The sequence below is a fragment of the Esox lucius genome, chromosome 19, assembly GCF_011004845.1.
Source record: "Esox lucius isolate fEsoLuc1 chromosome 19, fEsoLuc1.pri, whole genome shotgun sequence".
Lineage (NCBI taxonomy): Eukaryota > Metazoa > Chordata > Actinopteri > Esociformes > Esocidae > Esox > Esox lucius.
This window is the reverse complement of record NC_047587.1, coordinates 46,956,888-46,981,411: the sequence shown is the minus strand read 5'-3', so window position 1 is coordinate 46,981,411 and position 24,524 is coordinate 46,956,888. Positions and strand designations below refer to the sequence as shown.

Here is a 24,524-nt window from a genome sequence, read left to right as displayed (position 1 = left end):
TTTCTTCTTATTTCAGACAGTGCCAGTCTTTATACCCAAATCATTTTTCAAGGATTTCAGTAGTTGTATTTCTACTTTTATTCGGGATAAAAAAATTCCCCGCATAAGAAAATAATATCTGGAAAGGAAGAAGGAGGATGGTGGATTGGCAATGCCAAACTTCTTGCATTATTACAGGGCAGCTAACCTTCATAAACTGACATTTTGGCTCTCTGATATGTTGAGGGAGGAAGCTCCAGTTTGGTTACTCATGGAACAGCGCGCATGTAACCCAGTATCACTATGCTCACTGCTCTGTTCTCCAATACCCTTGAGCAAAAGCTTTTTTACTAATAACCCAATTATTCGCGGATCACTCAGAATATGGTCGCAATTCAGACTTCATTTTAACAGTAAGCAAGCGTTGCCCTCAGCCCCCATCCTGTCAAACCCTATGTTTCCTCCGCCCCTCATAGATTCTGCATGTCAGCTGGTCTAGAAATGGAGTCAAGTGTGTTAAGGACCTCTTTAAAGACAGCGTGTTTATTTCATTCCAGCAATTGATAACAGATTTTGAGATCCCTCAATCCAACTTTAGGTATCTACAGGTCCATAGTTTTGTCAAAAAACATTTTTCTCCTTCTTTGAGCAAGCCGGAGGGTGGCTGGATTGATGAGCTTTTTTAACCTTGTCACGCGTGAGTTTCAAATATTCCTTACCGACCCCCCAGCGTGAGTTTTTTTGCACGTGACTTCGGTACTCTGCAGCATTTGAACTCATGCCAGCCTTTGAACAGTCACCTTGCTAGGTAAGGAACACTACATGCATTGCATTGCAAGCTTCTCTCGTTGACTCGAATTCTAAGAGCTACAAAAGTTGGTTGATTTATTACTGTAGCTAGCTAGAAAACGTCAGCTAACCGCTAGCAAACATCAGCTGCCCGCTAGCTAACAAATCGTGACCAGTTATTCAATGCAGTGAAAATGAATAAACTATATAAAATGCATACAACGGGGAACGTAACTTCTAGAAAGTTTTTGCAATGGTTTTGATCGGTAGTAGTCGCTAATATAATTCGTTTTTGTGCATTAGTGTTGGCTGTCTGTTGGTACGTAACTAACACTTCTTGTCCCGATTTGAATGCTTTCTACCTGGTTAATATCATAGTATGGTCTTGAAACAATTACAATCAGGAAATAAAGTTATAAACACTGTTTGAGCTAAATGTGAGTAAATAATAGCGCGGTTTTACCAGCCATTGTTACGTTACTTGTAGCTAGTTCTAGTGCGTTCTAAACATGACGTTCTAATCACACCGGTGTGATCGTACGCTCCAGGGACCACTCAAGATTGATCACACGGTGTGATCGTACGCGCCAAAGGGTTAATATGGACTCCTCTCTTAGGGGTATGGTGTCTATCATACGTGAGAACATCCAAAGATTTGCTTCCCCATCTCTTGATCGTATATAGAGGCAGTGGGAGGAGGAGCTGGGTACAGAAATATCTGATTTAGCTTGGCAACGGGCAATAGAATTGGTGCATTCATCCTCGGTTCGCATTAGACATGGGCTTTTGCAATTTAAGGTACTTCACAGGCTCTATCTTTCTAGGAGCAAGCTGGTTAAATATATCCAGGGTCAGACACGATATGCCCAAGATGTAGTCTGGAACCAGCAGACCTGAGTCACATGTTCTGGGAATGCCCCAGATTAACAAAATGCTGGGCAGACATTTTCAGAACGTTTTCATTTATTTGTAACAAAGATCTTGATCCCAATCCTCTGACTTCCATCTTCGAGGTAGTGCCGGAAGAATTGCAGCTAACAACCAATCAAATAGAGCTCATAGCTTTCTCCACATTATTAGCTAGACGCCTGATTCTTCTCAGTTGGAAAAAGACATTGCCACCATCTTATAAACGCTGGATTACTGAGGTGATGTCGTGTCTTAAACTTAAACATCTCAAATACACTATCTGAGGTACATCGGCAAAGTTTTATGGGGTCTGGCAGCCCTTTTATCTTATTTGAACCTTCATTGGCTAGTATAGTATAATCAGTACTATTATGTTTATTATCCCCCCCCCCCTTTTTATAATTTTTTTTTGCTGCAGGGGTGTGTATGTTGATGTGTGAATAAGAATGTAGATCTAGAATTAATGTTGTATGTGGTTCTGTGGGATTGTGATTGTTACAAAACGGAAAAATCTATAAAAATGTGTAATAAGAGTGTGGGTTTCCTGTAGGAAAACTATTTTAGAGCCTAGATCATTTATTTTATTCATAACCTGTTTGATCTTTTTAGGTTTACTTAAGCCCCTGCAATTCCAGGAAGTATATTTAATTAAAAAAATGTGTGTCATCTAAGCAAAACATACAATAGCATTTTTTGCACAATATAAATGTGTCTGAGAGTTAACACACAATAGAACATTGAAACAAAAACTAAAAGCTGCGAACAGCATGAACATCTCAAAGACAAACCCCCCCCTCCCAGTAAACTGGGTAAACCCCTGAAATACACTACTTCCAACCGCTAACACCGTCAGATTCCTGAGATCTGAACTGTTGTCAGTATAGAAACATCTCAACGTTCACCTGCCACTGTAATCAAATAATGTATCCTTATTGAACAGTACTTGCTTTTACAACTTCAAAAATGCCTTATCAAAAATACCTACAATATGTGGTTGTTACGGCAGTGGCAGTAGTCATTCAACACAAGTCATTCTGTTTCTTCTGTATCCATTTGGATCTTCTGGACCAAGATCTTGGCCTCTGCTGGAGAAGTGAACTTGTGGACTTTCTCCTTGTCTGTCAGCACCTACGTGGATGGGGAAAGAATGCCATGCCACACCCCTAGTTTACGCAGCTGGTCGCGAACAACATCGAACTGTTTCCACTGTCTGTGCACCTCTGTAGCGACATCAGCAAACAGCTTCACACGTTGGTTCTTGTATAAGATATCCTTCTTTGTTCTGGCAGCTCTTACGGTTTCTTTCTGCTTGTAGTTAAGAAATCTCATTACCACCGTCCTCGACGAGGTATCAGTGTCTCTCTTTGGCCCGACGCGGTGAGCCCTTTCCAGGACTAAAGGGTGACACATTGGGTTTAAATCCAGCGCGTCTGTTAACCAGCTCTCCAAAAATCTGCCCTCACAGTTTTCAGGGAGACCCACCAGCCCAAGATTGTTCAAACGTGATCTTGTTTCCATTTCGACCATTTTTTCCTCAAGATGTTTATTTCTTTTCTGTAAACTCTTGACCACCGCTTTCAAGTCGACCTGTTCGTCCTGTTCGTCTTCCACGTTAGACAAACGCACCTCTGCCTCAGCCATTCGCTCTGTACATTCAGACATTTCCTTTCTTGTTTCTTCTATAGCTTTCAGCATCAAATCTTCCTGCAAACTCTGTTTTCAAATTGCATATCTCTCCCAATATCTCATCTTTAACCATATTTAGCAACTGTTGTTGGTCTTTGCCAGGTGGAATCAACGCGTTATTGTTCACATCACCTTCGTTAGTTTCTTTATTAGCAGTGTTAAAATCGTTCGTAATGATAGCTTCCTTGCCAGCTTGCTGTTCTATGCCATGCAATCCAAAGCTTGTTAATTTGGATTGCATAGTCGATTTATGCTTATCTCGACTCCCTTTTCCAGTGCCAGGCATTTCTGCACCAGTTTAACAGTTTCAGAGAGTTTTTGGCTCAACTAAAAGGATTAGTCAGGATTGTTGTAGAGAGCAGGTTCGAACGTGACCTACTAGCTTGCGGCCATAACAGGAAGTCATGAAGTTATATTCTATTCTAAATGTGACCATTAAAACACCCACCCCAACTAACATCTCCAAGAAAGGGGGATAAATGGGTTTAGGTGAAAGACAAAACATACATTAAGGCCTTTTTCAACCTATGGGCATTGTAACATTGCTGACATGACAGATTTTACAGTCTGGAAAGGTGTTATAACAATGTAACAGTTCATATTTGGTGGCAAGACAAACTTGGAGGATGCAGGCATCATCAATGCAGAGATGCTTTGGAAGTTCTCTGCGGACCATGGCGGACCAGATTATTTGTGATTAATCAGAGTCACTTTAAATGATGGCAGGTGTATATTGACTTCTATTTAACATGAGTTTGAATGTGATTGGTTAATTCTGAACACAGCCACATCTCCAGTTATAAGAGTGTGCACACTTACGCAACCAGGTTATTGTAAGGTTTTTATTGTTCATTCTTCCCCCTTGAAGATTTCAGTCTGTTTTTCAATTCAATTGTTCACATTATAGGTCACATTAAAAGTGGAAAAAGTTCTGACATTAATCAATCTAATTTATTTATAAAGCCATTTTTACATCTGCAGTTGTCACATAGTGCTCTTACAAAACACCTGGCCTTACACCCCAAGGAGCAAACAACAGTAGTGTTGAATTTCAGTGGCTAGGAAAAACTCCCTAAGAATTTAGGAAGAAACCTAGAGGGGACCCAGACTCAGAGGGGTGACCAGTCCTCCTCTTCTGGCTGTGCCGGGTGAACATAATAAGATTAAACATTAATAGCATGTGGGCTAAGTCTAGAGTCTATTTAAACTTAGTCCAGGTCGGAAGCATGACCAGATGGACAAGGAAAGGGACAACACAGGGGAGGGAGGAGGTGTCAGCACAGTGGCAGCTGAAATCGTCAGGTATTGTCTTGATCTGCAACACAACCAGGAGGACTTTGGACAGGGACAGCAACGGGACATGATTTATCTTTATCACAAAAAGCTGGCATTTTAACAAGGGTGTGTAGACTTTTTATATCCACTGTAAAACCATCTATGTATACATTAAAACTGTAGTATGTTGTGTGGTCATCAAACAAGATCTAAAGCTGTATTGTGATAGATACTTTAAAATAAAAAAATCTTTATGCTTTTTAAACTTTTTGTTGATTTGCTATTCCTCCACAGACATGAGTTATCTCACAAAAGAATGGGTGGACATTTTAGTAGGAGCTGATTCTTAAAGGTAAGTCATAATTGCCAATGGCACAGAGTTCATAGATGCTATTTGTGGAGGTAAACCTAATAAGAAAGATTTTAATGTTTCAGTTTAACACAATTCTTAATGGTGTCTAGCCAGATATTACCAACTCTCAGCAGATGTATAGCTCTGTGGCGTATTGGTTGAAAACACAGCCTTACAACAGGTTCGAATCCAACTCTGGTTTGAATCCAGGGCGGACAACAACATTAACTTTTAATTGCGGGCCGGCTGAACTCAGCTTGCCTGGTTTCATGTTTGCCTGGTTTCAAGGCTTACAATGAGGCTTTAGTAGATTTTACCTATTATTTCAACTATCCATGAACAAAACTGCCTTAGGTTACATTGTGAGAGTGACTGTGTATTGCATTTTAAATTTGTACATCTAGACTCATTGATTGTTTTTTAATCAGTTTTAGAAGGGAAAGATGACATCAGAGGGACAATGAGGATTGAGATGAAGATGGATACGGCACTGAAAAGACGTGTTCAAGAGAAAAAGAAAGAAGAGTGAGACAGGAAGCGATATCTAAAGAAGAGAGCATTGCAGAAGAAAAAGATAGTCAGAGGCACGTGAGGTCTAGCCCAAAAAAGAAGAGACTTGAATACCAAATGCATGTCACAACCAGTTGTAAATGCAGTCATTATTACTGATACAAAATACTTGATAAAATATGTCCCATGTAAATTAACTGGCTAATAGGAATTTTTAAAATACATTTTGCTATGGTTGTAAGCAGAGTTGGGGAGTAACAGATTACAAGTAATCCATTACATGTAACACATTACAAAAAAACAAAAAAACTAACTAATCCATTACGTTACCAATAAAAATACTGTAATCAGAAAAAGATTATGATTACTTTTGGATTACTTCAATTGAAAAAGACTAGGTGCGCGAAATAATTATGACATGTATGTTTGACTTTATTATTTAATGTTATAAAAACATTGTTATTTGAACCAAAATATGCGCCTCAGTTGTGTGTGTGATCATCATGCGCGCAAAGGTGGACGCACTTAACCAGTTTAGTGACGAGGAAGCTCTAGTTTAAATTTCTACGGTTTCCGTTGGTTGGATGGCTGGTAAAAACAATACATCTTCGATAATATTAGCCAAGTCATATAAACGGTTATTTAGTTATCTACTTGACGCATAAATCTCAGAACAATGATAGGCAATAGGCCTACCTGGTGTTATGTCTTTTTCAAGTTTCAAGGTTTATTTGTCAAATGCACTGAACAACACAGCCAGGACGAGTTGCACTGGAGAACTTTTACAGGAATTGTTTAATAGATTAGGCAACTATTTGTTAGATAGCTGTAACATGGTGCTGCCTTCAAGATAAAACATTATATGGAATGACATTTGAGGAGAAAATGTGTGTTGGGAAGCACTCCACCAAAGGATGATTATTTGCATTTGACGCGGTCACATCAACTCCGTCCATACAGGTAGGCCATGTGATTCTGCTTGCTTTGCATCTCTGAAAATTGTGTTCATTGTTTATCATTGGCTGCTGACATCATTTACTTTAAGCTAAGAGTCCAGGTTTATAATCACAGTTTATTTCTTTCATTTGCGTTTTGAAAATCCATCACTGGTGGCCATAAAAATCGCAGGTTTACGTTAATGCGGGTAAATCTTATTTCTATGCAGGTGTTCACGATTGCAAACACGGATTCGTGTTCGGGGTTTCTGCAACATTTTGACAATGTTGTTTGTGGAGCAAATAATCAGACTACTGCAGATTTAGTTTATGCGCGATAAGCTACGGACATCTTAATTTTTTTATACAACAATGACAATACCCTCTGAGTAATTGCCATTTATTTTCCAACAATTTTTGAAGCAATTAAAAACATGAATAAAAAACCAAATAACAGAACAAACTTAGGCATCATTAAAAAAAAAAATATTTTCAGATAAAAAGTGAAATTCTGGAAGATCGAAGTATATTGGACTAACTGGAATGACTGAATATCTGACAGACCTTTAGCGTGTAATTTAGAGATGTAGCCCAATCATACTGAGGTAAAAAGCAATGGTTTAGAAACACATTTAGAAACATTCATTGATCCCGGAAAAGGTGTTCAGTTGGTTATAGGCTATTCCTATTTGTTTTCCAAAGCCTCTTAATATGAAAGTACTCTAAAAGTAATTCAAAGTAATTAAGTTGAGTAATTAAAAAGTTACCTTACTGATTACAAATGTGGACAGGTAATTTGTAACCGTAACAGATTACATTTAAAAAGTTACCTACCCGATCCTGGATACAGCATAATGGTTAGTTTATGCTATTTACTCTAATTCGCATATGTAAAATTGATAAACGTTTCCGAATTTGAAGTTGGGATAGCTTAAACGTGTGAAACAAAGTTGGTTTCATGTCTGTAGCACAAACGGTTCAAAAGCCTAGTTGTCAATTAATGCTAATTACACTAATGAGCTGCCATTAAGCCCCTATTAAAAAAGAGAACACTGGATGCATCTATAGTGAACAACTAAAGTCCTGTATCAAATCTCACTTTTGTATCCAAGATCATTGAGAAGGTTGACTTCAATCAACTCAGCAATTTTGTGAACTCAAGTGGTCTCTTAGCCAAATTTCATCAGGCTTCTGACCTCACCACAGTACTGAAACAGCCCTGATAAAAGTTTTAAATGATATATGGCTGAATACTGATTCCAATAAAATAATAGTTCTGTTTCTATTAGATGTCAGTGCAGCATTTGACGCTGTCGATCATTGGACTTTTAGATAGGCTGGAAAATTGGGTAGGACTCTTCGGGACAGTCCTTAATTGGTTCAGATCTTATCTAGATGGCCGGAGTTACTTTATCACCATTGACACTCATGAATCTGATAGGGTGGCTGTAACATGTGGAGTTCCCCAGTGATCAGTTCTCAAATCGCTTCTGTTCAATCTCTATATGCTACCTCTGGGTCAAATTCTACAGAACAACATTAACTACCGTAGATATGCCGATGATACTCAAATATATATGGCTCTCGAAACGTATGACAACAGTTCAATAGACTCTCTGTGTCACTGTATAGAGCACATACATACCTGGATGAACCAAAATTGTCTACAATTAAACCAAGATAAAACAACGATTATTGTGTTTGGCAACAAAAATAAAAGATCTAGTATTAGTAAAGAGCTGGATTCTCGGGCCCTAAAAACCAGGAACCAAGTGCGTAATCTTGGTGTTCTGATCGACTCAAATCTCACATTTAACAGTCATTTTAAAGTGGTCACCAAAACAGAATTCTATCATCTTAAAAATATAGCCAGAGTCAAGGGTTTGGTATCCCAAAAAGACCAAGAGAAGCTAATCCATGCTTTTATCTCTATTTGGGTTGACTACTTTAATTGGTTCTTAACTGGACTCCCCAAAAAGGCTGTAAAACAGCTGCAGCTCATTCAGAATGCTGCTGCTAGACTGCTAACCAAAACCAAGAGAACAGAGCACATCACTCCGGTTCTGAAATGTTTGCACTGGCTTCCAGTCAGTTACAGAATAGATTTTAAAATTTTATAAATCACTGAATGGTGTAGGCCACAAATACATTTCTGATATGTTTGAAGAATATAAACCAAGCAGGGCTCTTAGATCCTAAAACACAGGTCAGCTAATAGAGCCCAGAGTCCAAACTAAACATGGTCAAGCTGCGTTTAGGAGTTATGCTGCACACAACTGCAATAAACTACCAGAAGATCTTAGACGTGCCCCAAACGTATACATTTTTAAATCCAGGTTAAAAGTACTTCTCTATTCACGCTTCTATGACTGAGCACTTGTTTAGCCTTACAGCTTTTATATGTTCCTATGTTTTATCCCGTTTTTATAAAAAAAAGTCTTACTATGATGATGTTTTGATGTTTTCATTTGAGTAAATGTTTTTATGCTATTTTTCTCTCTTTCTTTGTAAAGCACATTGAATTGCTTTTATGTATGAATTGTGCTATATAATAAACTTGCTTGCTTGCTAATAGCTAAATAATGCTAATTATGCAAATTAACATGGGTAAAATCAATAAACGTTTCATAATTTGCAGTGGGGATAGCATAAACGTGTGAAACAAAGTTGGTTTTGTGTCTGTAGCTTGAACGGTTGAAAAGCTAGTCTAATAGTTAATTAATGCCAATTACGCTAATTAGCATCTGTAAAATCAATAAACGTTTAATCATATTAACTGTGGACAGCCTAAACGTGTAAAACAAAGTTGGTCTTGTGTCCGTAGAACGAACAGTTCAAAAGATACAACCTTATTGTTATTGTAGCTCAAACGGTTGAAAAGATACAGCCTGATTGTTAATTCATGCTAATTATGCTAATTAGCGTCTGTTATGTCAATAAATGATGAACTGGGGATAGCCTAAACGTGTGAAACAAAGTTGGTGGCTGTAGCACAAATGGTTGAATAGATACAGCCTAGTAGTTAATTGATGCTAATTACTCTAATTATCATATCTAAAATGTATAAGCGTTTCATAATTTGTAATGGGGATAGTTTAAACGTGTGAAACAAAGTTGGTATCTTGACTGTAGCACAAATGGTTCAAAAGATACAGCCAAGTAGTTAATTAACGCTAATTACCATATGTAAAATCGTTTAACGTCTCCTATTTTGATGTAGGGATAACCTAAAAAGGTGAAAGAAAGATGGTTTAGTGTCTGCCGCACGAATGGATCAAAAGACAGCCTAGTAGTTAATTAATGCTAATTACACTAAATAGCGTTCATTAAGGCTAATCACACTAATTAGCATGCGTAACATCAATAAACGTTTCATCATATGAAGTTGGGATAGCCTAAACAGGAGAAACAAAGTTGGTTTCGTGTATGTAGTTCAAACAGTTCACAAGATACAGCCTAGTAGGTCATAAATTCGTATTACGCTAATTAATGTCTGTAAAATCAATAAACGTTTCATCATATGAAGTTGGGATAGCCTAAGCATGTGAATCAAAGTTGTTTTTGTTTCTGTAGCACGAACGGTTCAAACATCATACTTTGGCTCTCATTGAAACACATGTTAAGTTATTAATGTTCATAAAGACAAAAGTAAACATAAGCCATGTTTCCACCAAAAAATAGCTGGAACTTTCAGTCCCAGGAACTGCAATTCAAGGAACTAAAAGGTACCTTTAGCTCATTGTTGTGTGCGTTTCCACCTCGGTCTAAAGACCCACGAAGATTAGCCAAATTAGTCATGTGAAGTATGCACCATACCCTATACAAAAAGTATAGGCATCTTTATTATTTATGCGACATTGCAACATCACAGAAAGACAGGCATCTTTATTATTTATGCGACATTGCAACATCACAGCAACCATGAAGGAGATTCAAGTTGGGTTGATCATGATTAATTGGTTTGCAAATGTGGTCACAGAGTCAACGGTGGAAAAGAGACAAGCAGTAGTAGCAAATCAGATTCAAAATGCGTGAAATGCTAGAGGAGTTGCAATACAAATAAAGTGAACAGATTTTATGAGTTATGGCGGAGATTGACCATGAGATGACTGAGACGGATTCGTGCCATCACCCACAAAGAACAAGAATGGTAAGATTTATTTAGTAGGCTTAGATACGTTTAAGTTAATCACAATTGGGAATAATGTTACAGTATTTTAAACTACATGGCTCTGAAAGGCTTTCATATTTGTATACATTTCATGCACAAATCTATCTTTCCCTTATAGATTCACAGTCAGCTCATTAATGTGTGCCATTATCCCCACAGCAAACTCACAAAGCCAATCTGTGTCAATCAGTTCAGGAAATCGTTGGCTTTCTCCATTTACTGCAAAAATGAGCCAATCTCCCCTTTGAGCACAGACACACTTTCCCCAAACTCAACGAACGGACATTGGATTGGTAAAGTACGTCCAGGTGGTCAGCATCTGTTTGTTCAAGGAATTTAATAAACTGACGATGGTTAACAAGTTTTACGACGAGCTTCACTACATGATCAAGCTGCAATACAGACTTGCACAGGGTTTCCTGGTGGATTATGCAGTGTAGGAAAATGACATTCAACTCAGGGGTTTCCTCTTTAGCCTTATCCTGGATTCTTTTCAGCAGCTCAATGTTTTTTCTTTTAGGTTTGGCAATCCATCTGTGGTGACATTCGCAAGTTTACACCATGGTAGCTTCAGCCTCTTGATGACACCAGACACCCTGTCATACAAGTCCACTCCTCGTTTTGTCCCCTTTATGGATTCCATGGCCAAAAACTCCCCTGTGATCTAAAAATTGTCATTAATCCCTCTGATAAAAATTAAGAGCTGTGCACAGCTGTGTCTTTTATATTGTCGCTTTCATCCAGCGCTAACAAATGTAATTAAAGACCCCACTTTCTTTTTTAACTCGCTGGCCAAGTCTTTGTTATAGTCGACATCCGCGGATCCGCGGACAGTGCTCATTTGCATAAATATTTAGAAAAATAGAATCGCCATAATCGTCCGATTCCAATGGTATATTATTTGTAGCCACTTTCGTGAAGTGTTCCGTGTATAAATTGGGTTGTCCGTGTATAATTTGGGTTGTCTGTGTATTGTTTGGGTTGCTATGGGAACTTTTCACCAGGCAACGACATTAGCCTTTCTAAAATGCATGGTCAATGTGTAGACAATAATAGGGATTACAAGGGTGTACATCACTATATATAATGTTTTGAACCATAATACATCGTTTGTATTATAAATATGATATGAAAATAAATATTTAGTCAACATAGTATGGGGGTGTTCTTGAGTTTTTGGGAAGAAGTTGGTAATTTTTCTGAGTTTATAAATTATATAAGTCCAAACGTAACTAGCGATCTAGTGGCTGTTCTGCGTCATTACATGCAAAAGAAGTGATATAAGATAATTATCTTTCATTTTATTGTGTTTTATTTCTAGGTAGAAGAGCCAAATTTTTGGGGGGTGCCTTTATTTTTTACCTTCTATTATTTAATTATTTTCAACCCAATACAGTGTAATTTGATAGTAAAGGCATAAAGGTATGAGGAAATACCATTGACACAAATCTTTATAATGCTTTCAAAAAAAAATCTTTATGCTGAATGGCAGAAATGTTTTCCGAAAAATATTCTTTTTGCCTTTCCAATAGATGAGTTTTTAAAATGGTGACCCAAAAGTCTGTTTTTATGTGTTTTTATTGAAGCCAAGGGGGTTGTGATTACCAGGATACATCATAATAGGTTGTATCTGTTACAGAAATGAATCTAGGACCCAAAATGTCCAAGTAGTGAAATCCGGCCGAAATTCCCCAACCGACTACTTAGGGTTTCAGTTCTATACGGCGAGTCACTGTTCTGTGTGATAAACTAATTTGTTCTAATTTGTTTTTGCTCTCTGGACACAAGAGACTTGCTGTCTCTACCATGCATTCTTTTAAAAACTCCCCTTCAGAGCAAGGCTTGCTAATTTGAATGCCAGCAAATAACTTGCCTTGGTGCTTGACTCCTGAATATTAGTTTGTCGGGAAAAAATAATTTGTTAAGCCTGTAAATTAGCTGCTAACCTCTGAGCAGCAGTCACCCTTTCTTGCATTGACTGGTTGCTAGCGTAGTTAGCATGCTTGGTGGAAAAGTAGCAGCTGATATTGTATTCTTTGAAAACCGCAACAGTTACTTGGCAAATTAGACATACGGACATCTTGAAAAGATATTTAGCTGTCCATCCTTATTAAAAAGTCGGCACTCACTGTCGACTTTTCTTTTCTTTGGTTCATTCATTGTTAAAGTTGGGCTCAATGCAATGGCAAATGAGAAGAATGAATATCTGTTTCAGTGTAGAGATGATTGACTCTGCTTTAGAAAAGGTTGGTGGTGGTTGAAGTGCGCCATCTAGTGGAACCATCTGAAACACAGTATTGCAGGAAAAAAGCAAAATGAAGGCAGTCTTGATTGCAATTTTGTAAATACTCGACAGGCCGGATTAAACAGCTCAAAGGGGCATATGTGGCCAACGGGCCGTAGTTTGCCCATCCCTGGTTAGGCTCTAGACCTGGAGGAATAATAATAAGTAAGCACACCTAATAAGAAGTATGGGAGAAATCCATATATTTGCTTTGCCTTAGGCAAGTACACCTAATAATGAACAGGAACAATTCACAATAGGGTTCCACCAGTGATCTGCCAAAACCCTAACAATAATAAATGATAAAAAACCGGAACAAACACAATAGGGTTTCACCAGTGAACTGCCGAAACACTAATAATTATGAACCGGAACAAACACAATAGGGTTTCACCAATGAACTGCTGAAACTATAATAAAACTAACAATTACAATAGGGTTCCAGTAGCCAGGGCCGGCCCTGACCAATTTGGTGCCCTAAGCAAAATTTCCCACTGAAAATGTAGCTGGTGCCAATTCGCAGTAGTGGAATCGCAGCCGATTGATCAGTATTGGAATTGCAGCCAATTCCACTACTGATCATTGTGTTCATACACTCACACAGAAAATGTATTGCTTTATGTCTTTTAGATGTTCTTTTTTTTTTAAACAAAAAACCCCCACAAAATAAAAACAGTATTACAAAAACAAGTGACAAAATTAATTCTAAATACAATATAAATAAGAGCATTGCACAAAAGCAATATATACTGCAAACAATGTACACAAATCTGTCTATATCTGTGTTAGTGATCATTTCTCCTTTGCCGAGATAATCCATCCACCTCACAGGTGTGGCATATCAATGTATCTTTAGCATGATTATTGTACAGGTGTGCCTTAGGCTGGCCACAATAAAAGGCCACTAAAATGTGCAGTTTCACTGCATTGGTCTTAGATCTTTGACTTCAGCTCATGATAAATGGGGGCAAAAACAAAGTGCTGCGTTTATAATTTTGTTAAGTGTATATATTACAGAAACCTTATATTATGCAATATGCATAATGTAGCATTGTTCTACAGACTTACTCGCCTGGCCTGTCTTGCAGCAAACAAGTGACATAAAAAAATTATAAATAACACTATTGCACAAAAAAAAATAACCATATAACAGAAACATCGCTGGACTGTGCTGAGGTAGAAGGGACAGGAGCACTTGATCCTGCATCGCTGGGCTGTGGATGTGACGGGGTGAGATTCAAGTATTTCGAAAAAAGCATCTGGAGAGAGAAGAGTATGTGACACCATTGGGTGTTATTATTAACATTATATTAATAAAAAAAGCTGCTGATGGTGAAACTATACGATAATTGCACCTAAGCCACATTGTCTAAACATAAACAGCAAGAGTAATTACACCTAGCATTCATGCACAAATCATGTATTCAATTAGAACTACTCTAGCAAGCTGTGTTCTATGACACAAGACTAATCAATATGGAAAATGCAAAGGCTTACAACGATTAATCACAAAAGGGGATGGGAAAGGAAAAGCATGTCAATTGACTTTTACAAGCAGGGCTAACATTGACTTACTAGACTAGCTAAGATGTTAATAAAATGTAGGCCTATGCCTGGTTTCTTGAGGGAGACAGTGGATAGTTCATGCAGCACACTTGAAATAATGTTTTTTTCTCAAAATGTTGTTATTCCCCAAACACCTGAATAGTCTTTCCAACATTCCCGAATGAATCTAAGGTAAAAGTAACTGACATTAACTCTAGCTAGCTAGCTATTTAAATTAGCAAAAGTTACTAGTACCGTTCAAGGTAAGCTAGCTAGTAGCAACAGTTCTCCAACAAGAATGACTATTCAATTTGATAAACTATTCATTCATCACATTACCTTTATCCTGTTTTTCCTCTTTTTCTTCCCTGGGCACCAGAGGGCTTTGGTCTTTTAGACATTGTTTGAAGTAGGCTACTAATGTTAATTTCTCATGTTTCATGTTTAGTGTCACTCACTACTTCAGATTACTGAACTCGCCCATCCCCCATAATCAGGTAAATCTAACTATGAAGCGGGGGGAGGGGCTCTGCAGTCAACACAGTAAATATGGCCTAATAAGCTATGTAGTTATGTTGTTGTGGGGGCTTTCGCTTTTTTGTAATATTTCAAATTAATAGTATTAAAATAATATCAGCAAAAAATAGTTAAAGTAAAAATAAAATCACAATTGAGCACTCCGAGGGATGGATGGTGCCCCTAGAATTTGCCTATTCCGCCTATGCAATGGGCCAACCCTGCCAGTAGCCTCTAACCAGGCCTAGAATTTCGCTAGGTTTGGGGAATTCCTATAGGATTTTTGTTGCAAAGGGGTCAGAATCTTTTGTATGTCAGCAATGTCTCAGAACATGTTAACCCAATCAAATTAATTGCTTGCGCTAATGCCTCAAATCTCGTTAACCCAGTCAAATGCATTGCTTGGGAGGGGCTTATACAGATGTTCATGAGACAAATGCCTTCAGTGCAACATTAGTTAGGTGAAGACATCAGAAAATTCACTAAATAAAACCCCATCAAAATCTGTGGATGTATGTCGCATTCTAGGTGAACCATAAAAGTCTTTGAAAAACAATCAACATTGTTAAAGATCAATCAATTGAATCAATCTTTTCAATTCCATCTTATAAAAAATAAATACATTGCAGATGATAAATAATCAGAAAATGAGCACCACACTCTCACCTTGGTGTTGGATAAAACATGGAAACAGTATATTTTAAAACAGAAATAAGTAAAAAGAGGGACCACCACCCCGGTCTGCCATCCCAGAGGCACTGTCCCCGACCGCCACGCGATGTTGCACAGGCGTGTCAACCAAGACAGCCCCACAACATCCAGAGACTTGAGGTACTCAGGGCGGATCTCATCCACCCCCGGTGCCTTGCCACCGAGGAGTTTCTTGACCACCTCTGTGACTTCAGCCCGGGTGATGGACGAGTCCACCACTGAGCCCTCATCCTCTGCTTCCTCAATGGAAGACATGTCAGCGGGATTGAGGAGATCCTCGAAGTACTCCTTCCACCGCCCGACGACATCCTGAGTTGAGGTCAACAGCTGCCCACCTCTACTGTAAACAGCGTTGGTAGGGCACTGTTTCCCTCTCCTGAGGCGCCGGATGGTTTGCCAGAATCTCTTCGAGGCCAGCCGATAGTCCTTCTCCATGGCCTCACCGAACTCCTCCCAGGCCCGAGTTTTTGCCTCCACAACCACCCGGATTGCAGCCCGCTTGGCCTGTCGGTACCCGTCAGCTGCCTCAGGAGTCCCACAAGCCAACCAGGCCTGATAGGACTCCTTCTTCAGCTTGACGGCATCCCTTACTTCCGGTGTCCACCACCGGGTTCGGGGATTGCCGCCTCGACAGGCACCGGAGACCTTACGGCCACAGCTCCGAGCGGCCGCTTCGACAATGGCGGTGGAGAACATGGTCCACTCGGACTCAATATCTCCAACCTCCCTCGGGATCCAGTCGAAGCTCTGCCGGAGGTGGGAGTTAAAGATCTCTCTGACAGGAGACTCGGCCAGACGTTCCCAGCAGACCCTTACAGTACGCTTGGGCCTGCCGAGTCTGTCCAGCTTCCTCCCCCGCCATCGGATCCAACTCACCACCAGGTGGTGATCAGTTGACAGCTCCGCCCCTCTCTTCACCCGAGTGTCCAAGACATACGGCCGCAGGTCAGATGAGACGACAACAAAGTCGATCATCGACCTGCGGCCTAGGGTGTCCTGGTGCCACGTGCACTGATGGACACCCTTATGCTTCAACATGGTGTTCGTTATGGACAAACTGTGACTAGCACAGAAGTCCAATAACTGAACACCACTCGGGTTCAGATCAGGGGGGCCGTTCCTCCCAATCACGCCCCTCCAGGTGTCACTGTCGTAATGTAGCTACGTATAGTTGTAGCCAGCAACGTTTTTGTCAGACCTGACTGTTATGGGACCTGAACGTGGGCCTGCGCCTCTAACCACTACAAGGGGTACTCATTCAGTCAGTCAGGCACTCACTCACTAAGAGACATTTGCTCTCCTAGGCTGGCTCAGGCAAAAATAAAATGCTAATTAATTACTTACAATGTGATCATACAATGTGATTTTCTGGAGTGATTCCATCACTCACAGATGAAGAGTTCCTATGATAAAAATTACAGACCTCTATATGCTTTGTAAGTGGGAAAACCTGCAAAATCAGCAGTGTATCAAATACTTGTTCTCCCCACTGTATACCATGAACACTTTTATACAACAATATCAAACATGAAAAACTATCCATAAAAACAAGAACCTTCATCTGTTATTAAAAAGCAACAATCAGACTCACCATCCATGGATGAGGAAAATCCAAATGCAAGTATAACAATTTCAAATTTGAATAGCAGGGGGAATGCAGGGGGAAATCCAGTCCGAAATTTGAAACCAGTCCGTTGGATTTCCATACAGCGGTGGTGGAGTATCCCACAGAAAGTTATCCACTTCTGTTTCTATGAAAGTGGTGCTGTTAGAGTATTGCTCTGCCAGAAGTGGTGCCATAGCGGATGCCTGACTTGAGGCTTCCAGGACTGCATGTGTCAGATGCATTGCTCTCAGTCTGTGTCCAGTGATTTCCCCAGTTCAACAAAGTTTGTGTTTTGCATTTTTTGCAAAAGGGTCCAGTATGAAAGCAATCATCAGTGGTAATGATTCCAACTTGTGGTATTAAAGTGATAATAAATATAAACGGCCAACGTCAACCAAATTAATTGCTTTTGATAAAATATTTAACGACAATTAATCAATCGTTGATTACTCATTAACATCCTTAGTAACTAGTTGGTGTTATTAACATTAGCCAACTACATTTTTATTTTGTTGAAGTAAGCATAATCTGTCAACAATAGACAGATTAAATTTGGTGTTATGTCATTGTCTCAGAGATCTAGAGTTTAAGAATAGGCTCATTTCCTCGAGTGTACAAAAATGATGGATCATTTATAGTAAGCAATGAAACAGTAAAGATAACTTTAAAATTCTTTGTTTCCCAATGGAATATCACATATTGTAAAACAATATTAATAACAGGATTTGGTCGGCGTTAAATAATATAAGGAAAATGTCTCTGTTTTAATTATAGCATGTAGGATTGCACGATATTGACAACATTTGATATTGCGACATTGATCGATTATAAACATATGTATAAACACAAAGGTTAAGGGAAAACATAAAAATAAATTCATAACATATGAAAACAACAACTTTTCTTACAACACAAGGGTTTATTTCAACTGAAAACCATATCGGACAACATGAATAAATAAATAAAGACCATGTAAACAGAACATGTTGTACTGGTGGTACAGCAGACCTGCCAACCCTGTCCAACTTAGAGTACCAGACACGAGTGGCAAATTGGGGTTAAATCTAGTGCAAAGTCATTTTAGAAGCATCGCCCCTATAGCTAATACCGGGCACTCATTCATTCTTTATCGTTTTCTGAACTCCCTACTCCATTTCATTCCAAGATGTTTATATTTATTTTGAATTATACTTTTGCAATCGTTTTTGTGACATGGACAAAATTAAAGTCAGTCTATGATGTAACTTTTTGGCCATTAACATTTCCTCTTTGATCTCTGTCATTTCGTTTTCGTCTCCCTGAGCCACACTCATCGTTTTACTGTCCTTTACTGTCCTTTCTTTTCTTTTGCTCCTCTGACACGTTTCACTGTCTCTATCTCTTTCTTCATGAAATGCACACGTCATGTGGTAAGCTCGATAGGGTATGTTTGTGTAGTGGACCCATGCGCTCACACTTGCATGTGACAGGGCATCTGGCCAATGAAATATGATCATCACATTATCTCACAAAAGTGAGTACACCCCTCACATTTTTGTTAATATTTGATTCTGTCTTTTCATGTGACAACACTGAAGAAATGACACTTTGCAACTATGTAAAGTAGTGAGTGTACAGCTTGTATAACAGCGTACATTTGCTGTCCCCTCAAAATAACACAACACACAGCCAACACATAGTTTAAACCGCTGGCAACAAAAGTGAGTAAACCCATAAGAGAAAATGTCCAAATAGGGTATTTTACAAATTTGTGTGGCCACCAATATTTTCCAGCACTTCCTTAACCCTCTTGGGCATCGAGTTCACCAGAGCTTCACAGGTTCCTCCATGACGACATCACAGAGTTGGTGGATGTTAAAGACCTTGCGCTCCTCCACCTTCAGTTTGAGGATGCCCCACAGATGCTCAATAGGGTTTAGGTCTGGAGACATGCTTGGCCAGTCCATCACCTTTAACCTCAGCTTCTTTAGCAAGGCAGTGGTAATTTTGGAGGTGTGTTTGGGGTTGTCATCATATTGGAATACTGCCCTGCGAAGGGAGGGGATCATGCTCTGCTTCAGTATATCACAGTACATGTTGGGATTAGGGCTGTCAACGAATATTCTAAATTAGAATATATATTCGAATAGTTTTTAAAAAACGATAGTTTTTAAATGTGGAAAAAAACATTTGCGGTAGCAGAGGTTGTCTGGCTGTCTGCTTTGCGAGTGGGCGCGCTAGCGCGCCTGACGGTAGAGATCCATATGTCCGACACAACTGAAGCGTGGTGTCGCAATGTCATACAGCCATGGTTGATGCTCCACGCCCCTGACCAGCAGCTGATTGGATGAACGCGTGATGTGGGTCTGGCTACTCGAGAATTTCAACAGTGTCATGGCGGCTCGTTGAGAATACGATCTCGTATTTTATAAAAATAGTTCACTGAAACGTGTTTCTGAAACATTTTAAGCGAGAAATATGCCATGCAGTTGCTGAATCTGTCTTCATTTCAGCTCAACAAAGGTTAGTTTGAAAGATATTCGTCTACTTCTACTGGATACTCTACAACTGTGAAATTTCAATTAATGTTAATATTTGTATCAATCACTGAATGAAGCCTGCTTTGGGACAATAGTCACAAACTTATATTGCTTGCACAAAACTCTTGATCAGCATTCAAAATGTGTTTATTGTTGTTCATTTGAAACCGTTATTGTGCAGAGAGCGTGAGGGCGAGAGAGAGAAAGTGCTTGAGCGAGCAAGCGTGAGGTCTGCGGTCTTGGTCATCATTTGATTTACTTGTTTTTGTGTAGGTAATACGTTGTCAAATATGTTTAAACTTAACTACTTCTATAGGTAGTCTGTCTCTTCGTATTAATTTGTCCTGTTATTGACGTAATGCGCATCATTGACAAAATCTGCGTCATTGACAAAATGCGCATGCGCAACCAGATGTTCGAATAGTTCGAATATTATGTGTTTTTTTAGAGGGAATATTCTAACGTCATTTTTTAGGAATTTTGACAGCCCTAGTTGGCATTCATGGTTCCCTCAATGAACTGTAGCTCCCCAGTGCCGGCAGCATTCATGCAGCCCCAGACCATGACACTCCCACCACCATGCTTGACTGTAGGCAAGACACACTTGTCTTTGTACTCCTCACCTGGTTGCCACCACACACGCTTGACACCATCTGAGCCAAATACGTTTATCTTGGTCTCATCAGACCAGAGGACATGGTTCTTAGTAATCCATGTCCTTAGTCTGCTTGTCTTCAGCAAACTGTTTGCGGGTTTTCTTGTGCTTCATCTTTAGAGGAGGCTTCCTTCTGGGACGACACCCATGCAGACAAATTTGATGCAGTGTGCGGCATACGGTCTGAGCACCGACAGGCTGACCCCCCCACCCCTTCAACCTCTGAAGCAATGCTGGCAGCACTCATATATCGATTTCCCAAAGACAACCTTTGGATATGACGCTGAGCATGTGCACTCAACTACTTTAGTCGACCATGGCGGGGCCTGTTCTGAGTGGAACCTGTCCTGTTAAACCGCTGTATGGTCTTGGCCACCGTGCTGCAGCTTAATTTCAGGGTCTTGGCAATCTTCTTATAGCCTAGGCCATCTTTATGTAGAGCAACAATTCTTAATTTTCAGATCCTCAGAGAGTTCTTTGCCATGAGGTGCCATGTTGAACTTTCAGTGACCAGTGAGAGTGATAACACCAAATTTAAAACACCTGCACCCCATTCACACCTGAGACCTTGTAACACTAACGAGTCACATGACACCGGGGAGGGAAAATGGCTAATTGGACATTTTCACTAAGGGGTGTACTCACTTTTGTTGCCAGTGGTTTAGATATTAATGGCTGTGTGTTTAATTATATTGAGGGGACAGCAAATTTACACTGTTATACAAGCAGTACACTCACAACTTTACATAGTAGCAAAGTGTCATTTCAGTGTTGTCACATGAAAAGATATAATCAAATATTTGCAAAAATGTGACGGTGTACTCACTTTTGTGAGATACTGAATATAGTGTTTTCCAGCGGACTCTGAATCAAAAACTACTAAGCCACACAGCCAACGGACACATCTCTCCACAAAATAAACAGAATATTGCATAATTTCCATGACATTTTCAGTGTGATATTGCACAATGTGATATTGCAATGACGGTATTGAGTCAATATATTGTGCATCCCTAGATCCCTGTCTGCATCAAGAATTTGTTACACATAGGTTGAGGATATGTTGATTTTTCCTATCTTACTATGTAAAAGCACAATAGGTGTCTAGAAAGGCAATAATAAATACAAACATTGTATTAATATAAATCTTAAGTCAATAATGCATGATAGAACAATACTAGATGAAGTGGGTATGATTTTGTCTCATTTTCAGGTCTATTCTATGTTCATACAGCTCATGTTGGAAAGCAATTACTTCAGTCCTATTATAGCCCGGGATTCAAAACAACAATGTTCCAGACATACATTCTTTCTATAATCATTACTTTACTATCTTTTGTTTTGTTTATTACAGATGGAGCAATAGTGAGACACCACCATATCTGAACTCCAACCCACCAATAAAAGGAGTAGCAGGGCCACCAAGAATTGTGAACACACCCATCTAATTTCCCTAAGTACAACAGATTTTTGTATTCAGAATAAAATTAAATAATTGATAAATCATCAGTATTATCCATATACATCATGTAACTTTAGAAGCATAAGCTAAAAAAAAATCTAACCACCATCCATCGAAACCTTTCGTGAACATTTGAAGAACCTATGGAAATACTTCAGAAATGTTCCCAGAACATTTTAAACAACAATCTTCGGAGAACATTCTTCGAACGTTGACATGGATTACCCTCAGAAAACATGCAGAGAATTGTTCCCCAAAATTAACATCTTAGAACATTCCCAAAATGTTCTAAGAACATGTAGAAAGCCATCCAGGGGACTCTTTTTCAGAACATTGGTGCATCATTCAGGGAGCGTTCCCAAAAACAAAAACAACATTCACAGACCATTCTGGAAACCAACGTCTGCGTTGCTAGTTCGGTTCTCAATCAACTTACTTTAAAATAAATAAAATATAAAATCAACTTAAGTTAAAATACATTTTAAAAATCAATTGCATGCATTGTTGTCTATGCATTTTCAGTGCATTTTATAGGCTATAGCCTACACAGTGCTTAACTTGGGATGAAATAACTGCAGGAATTGCCAAATCGCACATTAGACTATGTTCATCAAAATGTATGTGTTAATAAGGCTTGTTCCAATAAGGAATGCTCTTTTGCCTAAAGAAGGAACCCCTCGGTATGACCGAACCACCGCAGAGTTGACCGACAGACACAACCCCTCAGGGCCGAGGCTCAACACCAACGATGTGTATGTGCAAAAATCGTTGCTCAAAACAACTAGCTACCGTAGCAACTATTCCTCATTAGGTTTTTACGTCACGTTGACCGTAATCCTTTTCCGTTATGATACAATCGATGGATCTTTGATACTACAGCAGCGTATCAGCCAATCGTAATCTCCAATCAAAACATAATCTAATCGCATCCAGTTTTATGACAATTTCTCACCCAGTTGGGTTGTCATACAACAGGCGGACCAAAAATAAAACACACAGTGGTATGCTATCACTGATTAGCAGTCAGACAAATAGCATAGGCTACGCTACACCACTAAATCGGTGTGGCTACACCACTAAATCGGTGTGTGGCGACCGCGCACTAAAACGCTGAAAGTTTATGCTTTTACACCTTTGGGCCCGTCTGGAATATCTCACCTTGTTTGACACACTTAAAGCGGACCGGGTCTTTGCAGTGTTTGATGATAGCCAGAACATCCCGGGTAGTGAGCCCAGCCACCGGTGTATCGTTGACCTCCAGCAGCAACTCATCCTGGGCAAGCTTACCACTCTGCACAGCCGTTTTACCTTGTTTTACCTCACCAAAGTAGGGGAACTGCCCAATCTCCGCGCCACCCTTTAGCTCGAAGCCAAATTCCCCTTCTTTGGTCCTGGTGACAACCGCTTCGTGGACTTTGTTGGTCCAGTGATTTTTCTTCTTCAGGCTCTTTGACATCGTTGAGTATCACCAAGCTGGGACGCCCATCCGATAGCCTAGGTTCTCATCACTGCATGTGTGTGTCATTCGGGTCTTAATTATCTCCAGCTCAGATCGCGGAATGTAGCTCCATCACTGACACACGCAAGGCGTAGTATTCGTCAGATAAGCAGCGCATTCCGGCAAGACTCTGCAGTACAGCTCACGCACACGGACAAACACAGGCGAGTCACAGCAGATAGGCTACTAGCGGGTGAACCGGATGTGAAGTCTACAGGAGGGGAGATGAATTGTTCAGGTTCTGAGAGGAGGGATGTGAAAGGAAAAATTACAAGGGGAAAAGAACGATATTTATTATACCGCCAGATTTGTTAGTGCTTGCAAGCTATAAAATGATTTGAAGCACATCACATTTTCCTGTTGGTTAGGAATGTATTTTATTTTATTGTTTTTTTATTTTTAGATACATTTTATGAATACATTATTCTGTTTAATGTCTGTTTTCATTTGGGAGTCCAGAAAATGTTTAAAAATAGAGAGACATTTTTTGTGGCAATTTGCCCACACTAAAAGACCCAACCTATTACAATTTCATTGAGATAAACAAGAGTCTTTCAAGATTAGCCTTACCATAGCATTTAAAAAATATATATAAATTGCAAAAATCGCAATTGTCTTCCCAATGTGACCCACATGGTCCCTCACTGCGGTTTAACTATATTGCCTAATTCTCCAATATGGTAAATCTGCAGAATGCAAGTCGGGGGCTTTACATAATATGGGGGTTCCTAAATATTACGTTACGCCCACTGAATATTAGGTTACGCCCACTGATGTTCGCCATTGGTCAGTTTAAATGGGGGTTCCTGAATATTAAGGAAAGGCCACTGATGTTCGCCACGGTTTGACACTAGGTGTATGGATATGACGTCATTACGTGGAGTGTACTAATGGAGGAAGAAGAGTTAACTAATGTTACAACTTTATCTCAGATTTCATGTGATTTCATTCAATATCTTTTGTCAAGGTATAACACTAGGTCCAATACAATTTAATTGTATTTTGTTTCAGGATTACATTTGTTTGATAACATACAACTGAAATATATTAATTTGAAGACCGAAGTTTAAATAATAGTTTAAAATGTTTAAGTTACAGTCAAGAATGAGACACTACAGTCAT

General features: G+C 39.4%; 1 protein-coding gene across 10 annotated transcripts in view; it reads right to left on the bottom strand.

Moving 5' to 3' along the window:
• Window positions 1-23,589, bottom strand: part of LOC105009031 (membrane-associated guanylate kinase, WW and PDZ domain-containing protein 2) — a 364,503-nt gene extending 340,914 nt beyond the window's left edge. For all 10 annotated transcript variants that reach the window (XM_020044758.2, XM_020044759.2, XM_013131917.3 and 7 more), the window contains exon 1: window positions 23,063-23,589. In XM_020044758.2, the coding sequence (XP_019900317.2) occupies window positions 23,063-23,360 (298 nt within the window). In that variant the 5' untranslated portion in view covers window positions 23,361-23,589. The remainder of the gene's footprint in view (window positions 1-23,062) is intronic.
• Window positions 23,590-24,524: the final 935 nt, after the last annotated feature.